Below are 16695 nucleotides of genomic sequence, written 5' to 3' on the forward strand. Positions count from 1 at the left end.
TATTCTCTGTCCCCTGGAGACACGGCTGAACCACACAGGAACCTGTTTGTATCCGTTTACCTCTTTCTGTCTTGCTCACGCACGGCCTCCACTTGTTAAGGCAAGTTCATGAAAAAGTACTCACTCTCTCCCTCCTCTTCTCTCCCACTGTCCCTGTGTTGTCCAGATGGAGGAAGTAATAGCACGCATGCAGGATGAGAAAAATGGCATCCCTATCCGAACAGTGAAAAGTTTTCTAACCAAGATCCCCAGTGTTTTTTCAGGTAAGGCTTTTACACGCTCTGCTCTCTCCTCTGCTCTCCTCTCCTCCACTTGGCTCCCACCCACTAAGTACCCAACCGGTACTCTGTTCTTGCCAAACAAAACACAAAAAGTATTTAGAGAGTTGTCCGATTTGCATTTCACACCGGCAGTGCCAGAATGTCAAGAGGATCATATTGAATTTTTAAACTGTGCAGCTTAATAGATAAGAATCCACACTGGAGTTAAAACACAACATTCAGGAGTGAAGTCATCATCACTGTCATCATTATTGCCCACAAAGATAGAAAATAAACAATGCCTTAAGTACTGTAATATATACATACAGTATTAATCTTGCACTGTTAGAGTATCAAATTAAAAGCTTATTTCAGATAATAGGTTCTGGCTTCTCATTCTAAACAGTGACTTAACAATCTATGAGAAGAGTGAGATAAAAAAATAAATGGGAATCAGATCTTGAAAGCAATTATAATGATGTTGAATGGTTTAATATCCTACAAATGTCCTAGACCGTATTAATCTCAACTAAACATAGACAAATACAGTTTAATATCTTTAATAGCACCTATTATACTCCACATAGACAGCTTAGAATATACTGCCTCTACGGACTGCCAGAGATGCAAAACCTGTGATGGAGATTTACTTTATATGCTGATCTGGAACGATTTTAGAGGTACGTCATTAGAGTAACTTCAGATATTATAAAAAAAAACAAATTTCCATTTGACCCCAGTTCCTGGATCTTGGGAGGCATGCAAAGATTTAATGTGAACTATAATTACGATTACTTCATATTACTTGTGGGCACAGCTGAGAAAAAGTGCATTCTACAAAATTGGAATTTAGAATTTCCTTATTCAGGCATTGGTTAAATGAATTAACATCTTACAGTATACGTTAAAAGATCTTGTATAATGTGAGGATATGAAAAAGAGACTGCTCTTTTCTGGCCTTACTACCATCATTACACCCACTTGGCTAATGAATTAGAATGAAAATTGACCCCCCTGACATCCCATTGTCTATTTAATGTTGATATATATATTTTATAGGACCCCATACCTTACTTGATTTAGTTTTATTTATTTCTATTTCCCCATTGTGAATGAGGGAGACATTTCTACCATAACAGGGCAGTGGGTGGGTGGTGAGAGGAGTACTAAAGTTAGAGCTTAATCTGTTTAACGGCTATAGATCAAATCAATTTCAAAATCCTGGTAAAATGCAATTCTCGGATTTTCCCATGAGTGCTTTTGCTTTGTGCATTTGTGCATTTGCTTGTTGCAACGAGTGACATGTCCAAGCTCTTTTGACATGGGTGGCTAAGATTGGGCACAGATTCCCAAAAAGTTGGCAGCGAGCACCAACAAATGAAGACCAGACACAGATAAATAACAAAATTTAGCTTCAGTGACGTTAGTGAAACAAAGACAAATGCTTTGGGCATATAAAGGGCAGCTGATGCACAGTTCTTTTCTTGTTTTCTTTCTTTTTGATGTCAGTCACTACACAGTGTTTGTGTGTTTTTGCCTGGTCTTGTCTTTAACAACAGTGGGAAGTTGTATTGCTTAATGATTTTACATCTGGCCTAGCAACATCAGACCAGATCCATCTCTGATCTGTCTTTTTGTCAGATATCAGTACAACTAGCAAACAAGTACACTAGCTACATCTGTAGGAACATGATAGAATTGGAGCAAATGGCTTGTATTTGTAGCTACCTGCCCTGTACAATATGTCTTTCCCTCATATGCCAAAAACTACATCATAATCATTAGCATTACAATATACACTGGGCAAACTACTTCATTAGGGGCAAAAGTTGTGTCAGTGTGCAATGTTACCAAGTGGAGCAGGACTTTTTGATTCTTTTCTCCAACAGTGTAATGTTCAGCCTTCATGCTATCCCTCCAGAACAATTCTCCTCTGGGTTCTGGCAGAGTTGTAAGTCTGTAACAAGGACACAGTCCCTCTGAAGCTCCCCTCTGTGAACATTGCCACTTGTGTTCACTGGAGCACTTGACCAAGCTGTAAGCACAACAGTCAGGGATGCAAGGTTGCTGCAGTGTCTTTGTCCTCTGCACCACTCAGTCCCTTAAAGTTTAATAAAATACATTGATTTCTTTACCTGCCTGTTTATTCACTTGATACAGTAACTGGTTCTCAAATGATTATAGACCATTTTCACAGTAGTCATTTTGACATGAAATGCAAATGTAAACGCAGGTGTCCTGCTCCTTCTGGGACCTCAGTCAACTTTTTCCTTTTCTGTTTCCTGTACTTAGATATACTATGGCTTAGGCTAATTCATGCTGAAAACAAAACCAAATTTTGAAGATGGCTAAAAGTAGTTGCTAGGGTATCTGTAAAGGCATCATATAGCTTTATCTACCTAAAGCTAGATAATAGCAGTAAAATGCATGATAACTATTGAACAAATCTACACCAATCATTAGCTAGCTAGCTTGCTAGTGTTTTGCATTGGAAAAATTCAAGTTAACTATTTAGCTATTCTATACTAATCTTTAGCTAGCTAGTTTAGTGGTGGGGATCTCTCAGCACTTCAAGATTCAGTTCAATTCAGAGCACCATGATACAATTATAAAACGATTATCGATGGTTCTTGATGCATCAAAATTTTAAGCTTTTAAACCAGGGGCAGTGCCAGTCGGACTATATCCATCTGTGGTTGCTCATATTCAGCCAACCTCATCAAAAGCCAAGAAGCAGTGTAGTTTAAAACATAAACATGACAACATGAGATGTAAACATGAGCAACTCTTCCTGGGTTCCATATCTGATAGATAATGTTAGCCAAAGCTAGCTAACTAGGTAATCTGTACCAATCGTTTGCTAGCTAGTTAGCTATCTTAGCTAACTTAAGATGTAACTATAACAGCAACATCTTTTAACCATGTTAAAAATTTGGCTTTCTTTTCAACATACATGAGCCTAGCACATTGTATACAGAAGTACAGGGAACTGGAAAGGACAAAGTTGGCCAAGATTTCACTAGGTACTGAGATTACTTTACTGTTACTGGAGCTCAGAGCAAAAAGTCGGGACTTGGGAAGGGTCAATATAGCCTCCTTTCCAGGTCAAACAGAGTCAGGCTGCTGATTTGTGCATATCCGCTCCATAAACATATAATAAAACTAGACAGGGCATTGCTGTTCAGCCTTGCCGCTAGTTATTTCCAGTAGCCACTTGTGATATTGCAGCGAAAAAGCATTTTCCCCCATAAGCTACTATTATAAAAGACATCTGTAAAACTGTTTACAGGACACCTTGAACTACAAACAAGGTCAGTTATGACTCTTTCTATTGTGAATTTTTGATCCATGGGGTCAAGAAAACTTTTTAGGCTTATGTGCCAGGTGAGTAACTCTCTTTGAACTGAATGGGCGGCATCTAAACATTCCCTGTCTAGTTCAGTATTATATATCGCTGGTTGGCTCACTGGGAAGACTCTGCTAAAGTAAATGGAATGGGACCTTAATTAGTACCATTGCTAACACCTGTGTTTTTCCCCCTACAGCATGAGTGTAGAGTACGTGTCTTTGTCTGTGTCTTTGTGCGTGTGTTGTTACACTGTGTTTTTGTGGTATTTTGTGTTAGGTGTCCTTGTGTGTTCACTGAACAACAGAACTATAGCTTAGAAACAACACTGCTGCTCTCTCAGTTTGTTTTCTAGTAATGCTCATTATACAAAGGTCAGTGAACATTCACAGATTTTGCATGTACCATTTACAGTGTATTCTAACATTTCACATAATTTCCTCATATTTTTAGTTCTCCTTTAATTCTCCTTTGCAGACTGATAACTTAACTGTTTTTGCTATCTCTTCTTTGCATTATCTTGGTCTTCAACTCATATTTTTGACAACTATTATTTTTACAACTTCTAAATAGTATAGTTCAGTCCTCAAATTTTTTTCTCATACATAGTTTCTGTTTAATATGGTCAAGTATTCATTTTCAGCTGTGCAGGTTGCTCTTTGCTGTATCCGGTTACTATTTGCTGCAGCAATTATCCAATATTTGTCATCACTAGGATCATTAATTATTGATGTTACCGCTTATCACCCTGTTTATATTAATGTTGCATTCTGATGCTTGCGCCTGCACACATATATAGATACACACACCTACACACAAACATATGCACAGCCCGATCTATGGGCATGATATTAATCAATTTGGAGAACAGCCTTGTTAGAGGATTACCTTACACATCTCATTTAAGCTCTCTCTTAGAAAGTGGGTCAACTTTGATAGTGTGAAAATGGGGTTGTATTAATGATGTTAATCCATGGAAAATCTCATCTGGTTAAGGGGGCACTAGAAAGCAAAGGGGGTGCAAAGGAAGAGAAATGGAGGGACACAATGCAGACAGACAGAAAAATAGCTTGATGGACAGAGAGACTGCCACAGGGACTGACTTTCTCACTGCATGAATTCCCTCATGTCTGCATTTCACACCTTTTTTCTGCCTTCTGTGGCTCTCATCTCCTCAACACACCTTCACCTGTCAGCATGACAGGCCGTAATAATAGCTTGGAAAATATATATTTAGCCAAAGTGGCAAAGTCACATGTTGTGGTGGGGTGTGAAAATGCCCAGGGGGCAGAAGATGCTGTTATGTTTCTCTGAGATGTGAAAATGATTCAGTTGCATTCTCAGAGAAGATGAATTGCAAAATGGAATCCACCATAAAAAAGTTTGATGTCCATCCTAGAAAGATGGAACAAGTGATATACAAGTCATCTCTAGACCTGCACTCAGTATAGTTTTTTTGATTGCATCGTCTATTTTCAAACTGATACATGTTTCGTGTCTTCCTTTGTCTTCTGCATTTCCACTTGTCTTTGAGACTTGGCCTGCTTGTATCTTTGCTTTTATTTGTGACAGCTGGAAAAGTCCAATGCGATGCATCAACTTGTTAAATGAAGCAATTCCAACTGCAATGTCTGTGCTGTGACTGAGTCAGACAAATTGTGTTGTTACTGTACACAATGGATGCTTCATTATGCCATTGTACCTCTCTGGTCATTTATATTAATGGACTACAGCTTGGAGAGGGTGTCAGAAAAGAAAATTTGGTAATGGATGGCCTATTACCCACCCACATGGTGCAAGGCGAGAGGAATTGGTATGCACTGTGATGATGAGGGGAGGTGGATAGGGTTAAGAGTGTCATTGTTTTCCCTTTCATTTGCATCTATATGCAAAAAGGTGTTTGAGCAGCACACTGTGAATATATTAGACATGGCAGTGATTCATATTTATGTGCTTTCTCTCATTTCAGGTTCTGATATTGTACAGTGGATGATCAAGAATCTGGACATTGAAGATCAAGGTAAAAGAACTGATCGATATTGATCTTTGATAGAGTTTTTCAAAAGGGACAGACATGAGGCACAAGGCTTTTGTAAGAAACCAAGGGAAGCCAGTTAGTGTAGTGTGGTTGATGATTTGGCACCTTTAACAACACAGTCAGCAGTTGAAGTTGTAGCAGTGGATATGACACAGATCATGGAGGAAACTAAAGTACTCTAAAACACTTGCACGATTGCAACAATTTGCGTCAAAAACTGGAGCCTACTCCTTGTCTGAGTCATAACTCTGTCAGATTTGGACACACAGACACGATTCAAATATTTTTAGATAAAGTGTTAGACTTTCTGAGGATATCATCATCTTCAAATGTCTATTACAAAGAAGCCAATGTCAGTATATAAAGATGGACGACATGTCTCCACTTCCTCCCACGTACAAAAATGAAGCCAAATATCCAGGATATGAGCACTGCCATTTTGTGCTGGTGATGTCATTTGGAGCCAGAATCTGTGCAGTAGTGGTCAAGGTTGGATCCACGTTTTTCAAGTTTGCACCCACATAGCTGGTTGACTCAGTTATGGCAGAAAACTTTGTTTTTTATATCAGCAAATAACTATTAAAATTATAAAACACTTGAACAAGAACTACCTAAAATGACAGAAACATCTTTGGGAAAAATTTATTTGACGTGTACTTTGATTTTTTAGGTTGGCCCAGTTGTTTTTAATTAATATTTAAAGGGTGGATTTATGACCTCTACTGCAGCCTTTAAATTTAGTTTAATTTCATAGTTAGTTTAATTAGGGGTGGGAATCCATTATGATTCAGAGAGATACAATTCAATGATAAAACGAGTCTCAATGCACCTTGATGCATCAAAATTTTAAACTTTTAAGCCATGGGTTACCTGCTGGATTGTATTTATATTTTACTTGCACTATATAATTTCAAGTTTGTTGGTGGTTATTAGGGCAAAATAAGAGAAGTGCTGATCAGATATTGTTCAGTTGTTACAGTTTATATACTTTCATTATTCTGCACAAGGAAAAGTTAACAACTATAGTCCTTTGTGGAATCATATGTACCATTAACTTACTGCATGAAAAGACCACAGTTGTGCATTTTTCTTTGATCTGTCTTTTCATGTCCTTGAGCTACAGCAGACACTGCAATTCTTCTTCTTCTTGCTTTTTTCTTTCTCATTACTCCTATTTTATTCCACTGTGATAAAGTAGAACTAGATGGTCCGGGGGGAGCTGTCAGATCATTAGTTGAGCCACTCGTTGCACATAAAATGACTCAAAAGTTGGCAGATTGAACTGTGATAAATACAAAAAGTTCAAACAGGTTGTATGTTTGCATTAAAGATGGTGATAGTGAAGTACAGCTAACAACGTCAGTAGCCATCTTTTCTGAGTTTTGGGTGGATGTGTGTGTTGTAGGTGTGTGTTTGCTTGGAAATTGAAATGGTTGGTGTGTGTGGGGGTGCATTCCAGTGTTTGTCTGCCCTTGTGTGCGCCTCAGTAATTGTGCAGCCAGTTCATAGTTGTGATACTTAGCTGACTCATCAACTCACAATTCCTTTGTGTTTTGTTTCATTTGTATGCAAGGATCAGCTTGTCTTTTTCTATGTTTGCCAGTTGTGTGCGTCAGGTTTTTATGCACTTGTGTGTGAGGGGGAGGTGCTGACTTTGTATAGAGCATATTTATGTGTATGTGTGTGTGATTTTAAGGGCATTAGGAAGCAGTAAGATCATCAGTTAGATCACATCTCTGCAATGTTTCAGATGAATTGAACTTCCTCAAGTGAACAGACTGTTCCTGCACTTGTGTTGTCTCTTTTTTTTTGTTTTGCCTTTCATTTACATGGAGAAACTTGTAAAACATAGTTTAAGACATTAGAAATGATTCTTTTGTCGATGCTGCCTCAAACAGCAGCATTGTGATTAATAATGTATCTGTAACACAGCACCTCTGATATGCCAGAAAAGGAGAAAATCCTGTCAAATCACGTCTGCTTAATGTGCTAAACTGGGCTACGAATCCTTATTTTTGCTGCTGTGTTACTGGTGTCTGGCAGTAACACATATGTCATTCCCTCAGGCAAATTTACATTTTTATTGTGACATAATGTGTCACCTTCAATAATGAAAATGCTACATATCAGTGCTCTTGATTAAAATAATCAAAAACTGCAATTTTCTAAAATGAAGAGTCTGAAAACATGTGTCAACAGACAGATGTTGCATGTCCTTCAAGACAGTTTTTTCATTGGTATACTTTTTTTTTTGCAAACAGACACAAAAAAACATGCTGTCAATTGCCCTGCAGCGGTGAACAGAGTGCGACTTCAGCACAGAACAACTCCTGGAGGGCCTGACAAACACAGCAAAGTGAAATGCAATTAATTTGGCTCACAGCACGATAGCAGCATGTTTATTATGTAAAGGCAGATGAGCTTATATCAAAGTTGACTGGGGATTTAGATTTTTTTCTTTTTTGCTAAATAAATGCCACAGATAATATACTGACGCACTCCAGATGAACTCATTATCATCCTATTTTGCCGTCTCTGTAGTCTCCAATCTTATTTTCATTCAATGCTGTGTTTGATTAGCTGAAGCAAAGTTCTTCTCAAAAGTTTTAGTTGTCTTTTGGGACATTTTAGCAGAAGGTTTTGCATGTATAACTCCTTGCCATAATGCTGTCATTACAATTCAGACCATTACACATCATTAACATTCATCATTTCTCTAAAGCCAGTTGGTTTGTCTGGCATGAGAACTATTGGAATTAGCTGCTTACCACATTTGAGGTAGACAGCTCAGGGACTGGAGACTTTAAGAAGATAAATGTGAATAAGGAGCCACAGGTTGAGCCACATCTACAACTTTAAAATAAACTGCTTGGTGCAGATGCTGCATATATACTTGAATTATACATTGCAGCATTTCAGTTATGCACCAGAAAGTCTAGAGCTGCAACGACTGATGAAATCATTATTAAATGAGTCACTGTAACAATCATGATTTTGATAACCGATTAATCTAACTCTAATTTAAGTCATTTTTAGGAGAAAAAAAGTCAAAACCCCCTGATTCTAGCTTCTTAAAATGAATATTTTCTCTTTTCTTTACTTCTCATTCTTTACTTCTTACATTAAACTGAATATCTTTGGGTTGTGGACGTGAGAAACATTGATAGATATTTTTCACCATTTTCTGACATTTCATAGACCACACAACTAACTGATTAATCCTGAAAATAATCGACAATGAAAAAAAAAGTTAATTGCACCCTTAAAAATAAGCATATGGCTTTTCTTAACATCTTAAACCACTTTGAATTGGAACCCATGTGACTTACTCTTTTCAGTGATGTCCAGTGAGTATCTGTGATCCATTGCAGTTGAATGTCCATAAATCCACTTAGAAATAATCCAAAAAGGCACTTTTTTTAATTCCAGATCTTGTCTCATTATCATCAAATACAGATCCTTTCAGCAATTACAAAAGCAATCCAGTTGTTTGCTGTCTTTAGATCCATGGTTAAAAAGCAAACAGGAACAGCTAGCAGCTAATTCAGCACTGTCCATGACTGTCCATGACTGTCCATGGCTGTCCATAGTGCAGATTCACCTAAATAAGACTTAAAAAAATCAGCAGGGCTCAGATTAGCCCAAAGCTAACTGTCTGAGTCCATCCCAACATTAACTTCCTGTTTACATCATGCAAAGCATGATGGGAGTCCTGGTGGGAGCCAGAGGAATTGCACTTCTGTATTTTTCATAGTTTTTATTTCTATTTTTATTACATTTTTTGTTTTCAGTGTAGTATCAGTTAGTTTACAGAGTGGATTTACTTTCATTTTTGTAACATTAATTGTTTAAAATGTTATCTTTTAGTTTTTATTTCTTTCAGTTTTTGTTTTAATTGTTTTAGTACAATATGGGGGTATTTGTCAGGGGTAAGCTTCCTCATGCTTGTTGTGTTGACAAATGTGACCAACAAAGACTAAAACAAAAGGTATTTTCTGTATTTATTTATTTATTTATTTATTTATTTTTATTTATTTTTTTTTACTAAATAAATCACCTCAAGTTTTATTTACTCTTAATTAACAACAATAATCTTGGTGGAAACATCTCAAAATGTCTTCATCCTACAAGAAAAAGAAAAACAACAGAATTGACAATTTTTTTTTTTTACTTTACATGATCAATATACTGTTTGGCATTTCTGCCGCAGCTAAGACAGGAGGCTCCAGCATCAATCTGCAACTTTTCTGACCTCTGACCCGTCTAAACGTTACCCCCTGCAGTGATATAAATAACATTATCTTACTGCAAAAATTGATTCTGTGACACTGTGAAGCTCTTATACATCAGGACTGTCTGTGAAATGTAGATCAAATACTCAGAATATCACACAAATATAGCAGTAATGTTGATAAAACAATGCTAATAATTCAAAATGAATATTTAACATTGTTTATGTGTTTTTTATTGTCAAATTTAAAAAGATCCACATTAGTGTAAATGAAACCTAATAACATCATTGTATATATTAGCTGCAAATTGTTGACAGATTTCAACTATTCAGATCATTATTAGTCACATATCACAGTTCCTGGGTAAATGAGCTTGTGAGACAGAAAGGTTAGAAACACAGTATGTTCTGTGTGCATGTGTGAACATCTGTGCATGTGTGTGTGTGTGTGTGTGTGTGTGTGTGTGTGTGTGTGTGTGTGTGTGTGTGTGTGTATGACTGCAAATGAGAAAAAGTGGATGAACTGAGCCAAACTGCACATAAGATACGAAGATATCCCTTGTTCTTTTTACAAAATTGAAAGCACTCCCACAGCATCAGGTAAATTTTCTGAGGGTGATAAAATCTCTCCCTCTCAGGAGAATGTTTTGTTTGACCGACATGTTTTTAGCAAAGAGCCACGGTCATTACCTGTGTGTGTGTTTGTGTCTGTGTGTGTGTGTTCTGTGTAAGCATGAGCAGAAATGACAGACAAATGGACTTTTCATATCATTATAGCTAAAAAAAACTATGCATTGTTATTTTTTTAAAGGATATTTTTTGGGCTTTTTTGCCTTTATTGATAGTGACAGCTGAAGATATGACAGGAAAGGGGGGTGAAGAGAGAGGGGATGACATGCAGCAAATGAGCCGCAGGCAGGATTCGAACCAGCGGCCGCTGCAGAGGACTAACAGCCTCAATACATGGTGTGCATGCACTACTGACTGAGCTATAGGGGCACCCAAAAACTATGCATTGTTACTATTTTAATTTTGCAAATGTCATCACAGTTGAAAAAAAAAAAAGAAAGCAGTTTATCATAACGCCCAAAATACATCCAGACATAAACATTAACAATAGTAGTTTAATATATAATCATTTTGATCCCTGTGGGGGGAACTGGGTTGTCAAACAGCAACAATCAAAAAAAAATCTCACACGATTAAACAACGCTAGATAAATAAAAATTAATCAAATCCACCCATCCACAACAGGGCATCAACAGAAAACTGTCAGCCAGTCAGTCAAGCTGTCTGTGAGTGTGTGTTATTAAGGGTGTGAATTGCATATTAAAGAGCACCTAATCTGATCAGTGGAACACCAGGGAACAGTAAGATGATCTCAGAGGGAGGACATGTGGCTCATCAGAACAGCATGGAGTGGGTGCATGCTGCTGTGTATAATGGTCCTGGTTTTCTCCTCCAACCTTCTTTAAACCTCCTCCTCATCAGACTCGAGAGTCACTCTTGAAGTGGGGCACTTTAGACGCTCTTTTGCCATCTCCTGAGATCACCCCTCTGCACACTGGCATACAAATATGTAAAAGCTTGCTGCTTCCTTGAAAAGGAAAGAGTGGATTTATGAAATTATGGCAGTATTCCTTCACCATGGTACTTACATGATTTCACTATCCCCTCCTTCGTAACTGATTGAAACCAGTGAAACAAGTACTCACATTCTTTACTTAAAAAATATAAGTGCCACTACACCAACTGAAAAAATACTCCATTTAAAGTAAAACTTCTGCAGTTCTTCAAAATCATATTTAATAAAAGCACAGATGTATTACCTGCACAATTTACTTTAAGTAGCAAAAGTAAAAGTACTTATTCTGCAGAAAAGTGTCCCACTGATATCCTATAATATATGAGATTAACCTGTTAATTAGGATGGATTCATACAAACAGTAAGTAGCATTTTGCATTTTGATTGGGAGCTTGTTTTAACAATACTGTATATGAAGTTACAGGAGGAAATTTAGTCCAGTTATTCCCAAACTTGGGGTTGGGCCCCATTATAAAGGATAAGTGTGCAGGATTCAGTGATATTAAGCAGTGAAATGGCAGTTTGCAACCAAGTGTGGAGGAGAAACTATGGTGGCCACAAAACTTGCCTAAAACTCAAAAGGCTGTATCAAGAGTTAGGATTGAAATAACCCAGCACAAAGTAGTATCAGAACTTCTCCAGTCAAATCATACCTGCTTTTAATCCTTTTTTGTACCAAGATCTAGACAAGAAGACTATTTGTATGGTTTTTCTCACAGCTAATTACCGCAAGCCTTCTTTATTAAGGACCTTTGGAAAAAAGTATTGAACATAGTACTATATTTGTATCTGTATCACTTTAAGGGTTCAGTGTTCAGTTTGTCCATTCTGGGCTACAGTAGAAACATGATGGTGCACCATGGCAGACTCAATGGAAGAGGACCATTATTTATTTATTCATTTATTTTAATGTTTTTATATCATTCTTTAGCTTGCCAGTAGCGTTCCTTGTATATTCAAATTCAAACATTAAAATTTTGTCCAAAGCATGTATGTTTTGAAAGTTATTTTCCCAGGCTTTCCTAAAAACATTTTCCCACATGACCTGATGTAGGCCTCTGCATGATGATGCTAATACATAATAAAATCCCTGGGAGGGGAGGGGAAGGCATCAGTGCGCTAACGTCACTGCTTTTTGCTAACAGCTTTGTGTTTTTCCATTTTAAAAACCTGGAAATGAATGCAGATGAAGTCACCCGTGAAGGGTCACAAGACAGGTCTGAGGGGTTGGGAGATGATTGATGTGGTAGAAAACAAACAAACAAACAAAAAACTTTATGAACTTAAATTTATATTGATATTTTGGACTTTTGTGAATATTTGCTTTTTATGTGAACATTGAATCATTTCACTTCTTTTTGCTGTAATCAATTATTTAAATGAAACAATCTAAGTATTTTAGATAGGATAATCATTCTCTTTTCTTTTTTAAAGAAAAGAGCTTTTCTGCCTCAGCAAAGGGCTACAGGCTGGACTTGAACCAGGGCCACTGCAGAGAACTGATAGCCTCAGTACACGGGCCACACGTTCTACCAAGTGAGCTACCAGGGTACCCTGGGAAATCATTTTTTGGTGGACCAACTCATCTGAAACATGAAAATGAACTCCATCCAGACACTTTTTTTTGTGTTTTGGAGTCCCAAGCCAAAAAATGAAAATGAAAGCAATGGTTAACAATTTAAGAGTATACAGTATGTTGTTTTGCTTTTCATGTAAAATCTGAATTTTCAAAACAACAAGAAACAAACAATTACAAGTGAAATACAGTGGAGTAAACATATACTAGTCAAGTAAAGTACCTCAGAATTACACCACTATACTGAGTAAATGTCTTTAGTTAATTTCCACTACTGATTAAAAGACTCTTCATCACCTCATCATCTCCAGACACTGTATACAGTGTAGTGCAAACAGCTACAATCAAAATATAACCACAGTACAGAATCTCTCTGCTTGTCTTTAGATAAAACTCAGCTGGAAGAATACTTCCACACTCCACTTGGCAGGGCTCCAATCTGCTGGGTTTTTGGCACAGAGCTGGTAATATGATGAAATCAAAGGGTGTTTTCCCCCCGGACTCTCAGGCTGGCCTTTCTTGACAACTTGACTAATTCCAGTCCAAGGTTTAGTCAGCTATAAAGCTTATAGAAAAGCCTGCGATATGTTAAATGAAAGCCAGAAGCTCCCTTGTTACCAGGAATTGATCTTTAGAGACTCTTACTAGAAAAGCAACAACAAAACAATCTTGGTTGATCTTATATCCATCCCATGGTAAAACCCTCTTTCACATCAGTCTGCTTTTGCATTTTCAGATTTGTTCTTTTGTGGCCATCACGCAATATCTTTTCTATACACTTAGAGAAATGAAATTTTCATACTGGAAATTAGCATATGCTGATCAGCTTTATCAAATTTTATGCATCTGCCTTTTAACTTTCGCTGGATGATTTCCTAAAATTGAAATGAGAGAAATTACAGGCCATGCACGCAAACACAGTATCAGGGAAAGAAACTGCTGTAACAATTATTGTGTGTAGGGATTAAAAGCAATCACTTTTACTTCAGTAAAAGCAGAGAGACTGAGAAAACCATCACAAAAGCAGACACTCATCCCTGTGTTTGAAGAATAGGTGACATCGAGCTCCAACTGCACCGTCCTAGATGTCATTTTTCATACTTTGCTGACTTTACTTTCATCTGACATTCATCCCGTCTGAGGTAACAATCCAGAAAATGACATTTTTGAATGCATAATAAGTAGAAACAGAGTGAATTTTTTCCTATAAATGTCTTTCTTCTTGAATTCCTTGGTAGACAGATCCAGATGACGTTTGTGTGCGACAATATTGTAAGAAATGGGACAGTGGATAAGGAAGGAGTGGTGTGTTTATAAGTAAACAGGTTTAAATAACTTATGAGTCATAATTTATTAATAAATGGATCCTAGCCACACACACATGCGCGCATACACATAAGCATCCTGACCTCTCAAAGCTGTGACAGTCACCTCAGTGGTAAAGGAAAAGCCAATCTATATTTATCTCATACACACACACACACACCCGGTGTGTGTGGATGTGTGTGTGTGTCAGTGAGCGAGAGAACAGATTTGTGCATATTTTATGCATGCATACGGTAATCTCCTGTTCTAGCATTCATAGCTCTGCTTATTTAGACGAAGTCAAGCATTGCAGCCTTTGTATCTGTTAGCTTATTAGCGTTTTAAGATCACAGTTTACTGCTCGCCTCCCCTGGGCTTTACACAACACACTCAATAAATGATCAGATTACATGGCACAAAGTGACAATGACACTGCTGTATAAAACAACATGTAAAGTAACTGCTGCCTATACTGGTTACAATATTGGTCAAAAACAAGTCTTACTTAGTGTCTTAGAAATATAATTTAAGAATACAAACATGATTACAGGTATACTTTTACTGTTTTGCCTCAATTTAAAGTATATTTTAAGCATACTGGCTAAACTGGCTAGCATACTGTAAAATGTAAACAGGCTCATTTAACTTGATTTCACAGAATCCGAACTGGTGGCAGGCATTAAAAATAACCATACAGAAGTAGTCGATCGATGGTTTTGTTAACTCATATGGGTCATACTGAGTTATCAGTGATAAATTGTTTGATAACCAGTTAAAACACCTTATAGTGGCTTTAATATATGTATGTTTGACCAGGGAATGACAGAAAAGTGGAAGCACTGACATAGAATTGTTAGCACTTTAGATGAAACATGAAGAGCTAATAGATGCCGACACCATGAAGGGGTTACAGGTTGAGAACAGCAGGGAATCACTGGTGGCAGACGAGACGCACAGTTGATGATGATTACGTGTTTTCATTATCTGATGGTTTTAAATCAGGGACAGTCAACCATGTGCTGCGGAGCACCAGAGGGAAGCAGGTTTTTCTCTCCAACCAAGCACAACACCAGGTGATTTGACTGATGAGTTCCGCCTCTCCGGCTGAAGGTGGGCTAATCAGCGAGACCTCCTGCTGTGCTGTTTGGTCGGAAAGGAGACCTGCCTATCCCTCTGTCAACGCGGCGTCGGAGTCTATTAGAGCAACAGCTCCTAATTCAGGTCGTGGTGTTCACTATGGCCATTTTGTCAAGGATGAATTTATACCCAGGGATGAAAGGTTAATAAAGTTAATTAGCAAGTGGTACAAAATAAAGAAAGAAAAAAAAAAGAAAAAAGAAAAACAGCATGACGGCTCAGGATCTGTGATGAGGAACCATTGATTGCAGGATAATCAGAGAATCTTTATTTAATGAAAAAGCAAAATTCTAAAGGTTTATCTTTTCATGCCGCAAAGTGAAGAAAGAGTGTTTATAAAAAGGATGAATTAGAATTTATATTAAGGAAGCATTTTGGTCTGACATTTTGGAAAATATGCTTATTCATTTTCTGGTGAGAGTTTTCTGTTTAAATACAGTAGAACAGCCAACAGGTGGTTAGTTTAGCTTCAAATAGACCATCATATCCCCATAATCCATAGAAAAGCTCAAGTGTAAAAACGATAATTCACTATTTTATGGTGGTTATGTGTTAATTATTGTGGCTATTTCTTGGCCACAACACGTACCTTCCCGGTTGTTTCAGCTTATTGCCTGTCAGTTGCTCAGAGCCAATAAATATTCAGAATAAAACCTCCTGTAAAATGTCAGATTGTTGTTTTTTCATTCAGTTTTTGTACAGATCAAACATAAGAGATATAATGAGCTGCTTGATGGTAGTCATATTTAGTTATCATTCGTCAGTGCAAAGAGGGAACTATTTTCCCATTTCAAGTCATTGTTCTAATCTAAGCTAAGCTAACTGGCTTACATTTGGGCTGTCTATTCTTGCGAGATGAAAGTTACACAATGCAAGTCACACGACAAATGCAACATTACGTATCCTAATTATTACCCTTGTAATACTTTTGGTTTCACATGGGACACAAACCCTGGTCTCCTTGGTCAAAGTACTGTGTTTGTTTGAGCTGTCCAATTATTGCTTTAAACCTTAAAATTATTAGAAAAGCAACATACTGTATTTTCTTTTAGGGCCTGAGATTTAAATTTATGTTTTAGTTTCTTTTAAAGTTTTGTTTTAAAAAGAGATTTTTAGAATAATTGCATTGCATTCTACTTATTCTACCTTTAAATCTAATCATTTAGTGGCCATGAGATATTTGTAAACTTTGTATTCTCTAATGAATGAAGCTATAT

The 16695-nt window shown here is 37.2% G+C and overlaps 1 protein-coding gene across 3 annotated transcripts in view; it reads left to right on the forward strand.

Moving 5' to 3' along the window:
- rgs7a (regulator of G protein signaling 7a) overlaps positions 1-16695 on the forward strand; it is a 69504-nt gene that overhangs the window by 39288 nt on the left and 13521 nt on the right. For all 3 annotated transcript variants that reach the window (XM_084736130.1, XM_084736128.1, XM_084736129.1), the window contains exons 3-4: positions 167-263; positions 5576-5626. In XM_084736130.1, the coding sequence (XP_084592256.1) occupies positions 167-263; positions 5576-5626 (148 nt within the window). The remainder of the gene's footprint in view (positions 1-166; positions 264-5575; positions 5627-16695) is intronic.

The sequence above is a fragment of the Lutjanus erythropterus genome, chromosome 14, assembly GCF_056507025.1.
Source record: "Lutjanus erythropterus isolate fLutEry1 chromosome 14, fLutEry1.hap2, whole genome shotgun sequence".
Lineage (NCBI taxonomy): Eukaryota > Metazoa > Chordata > Actinopteri > Lutjaniformes > Lutjanidae > Lutjanus > Lutjanus erythropterus.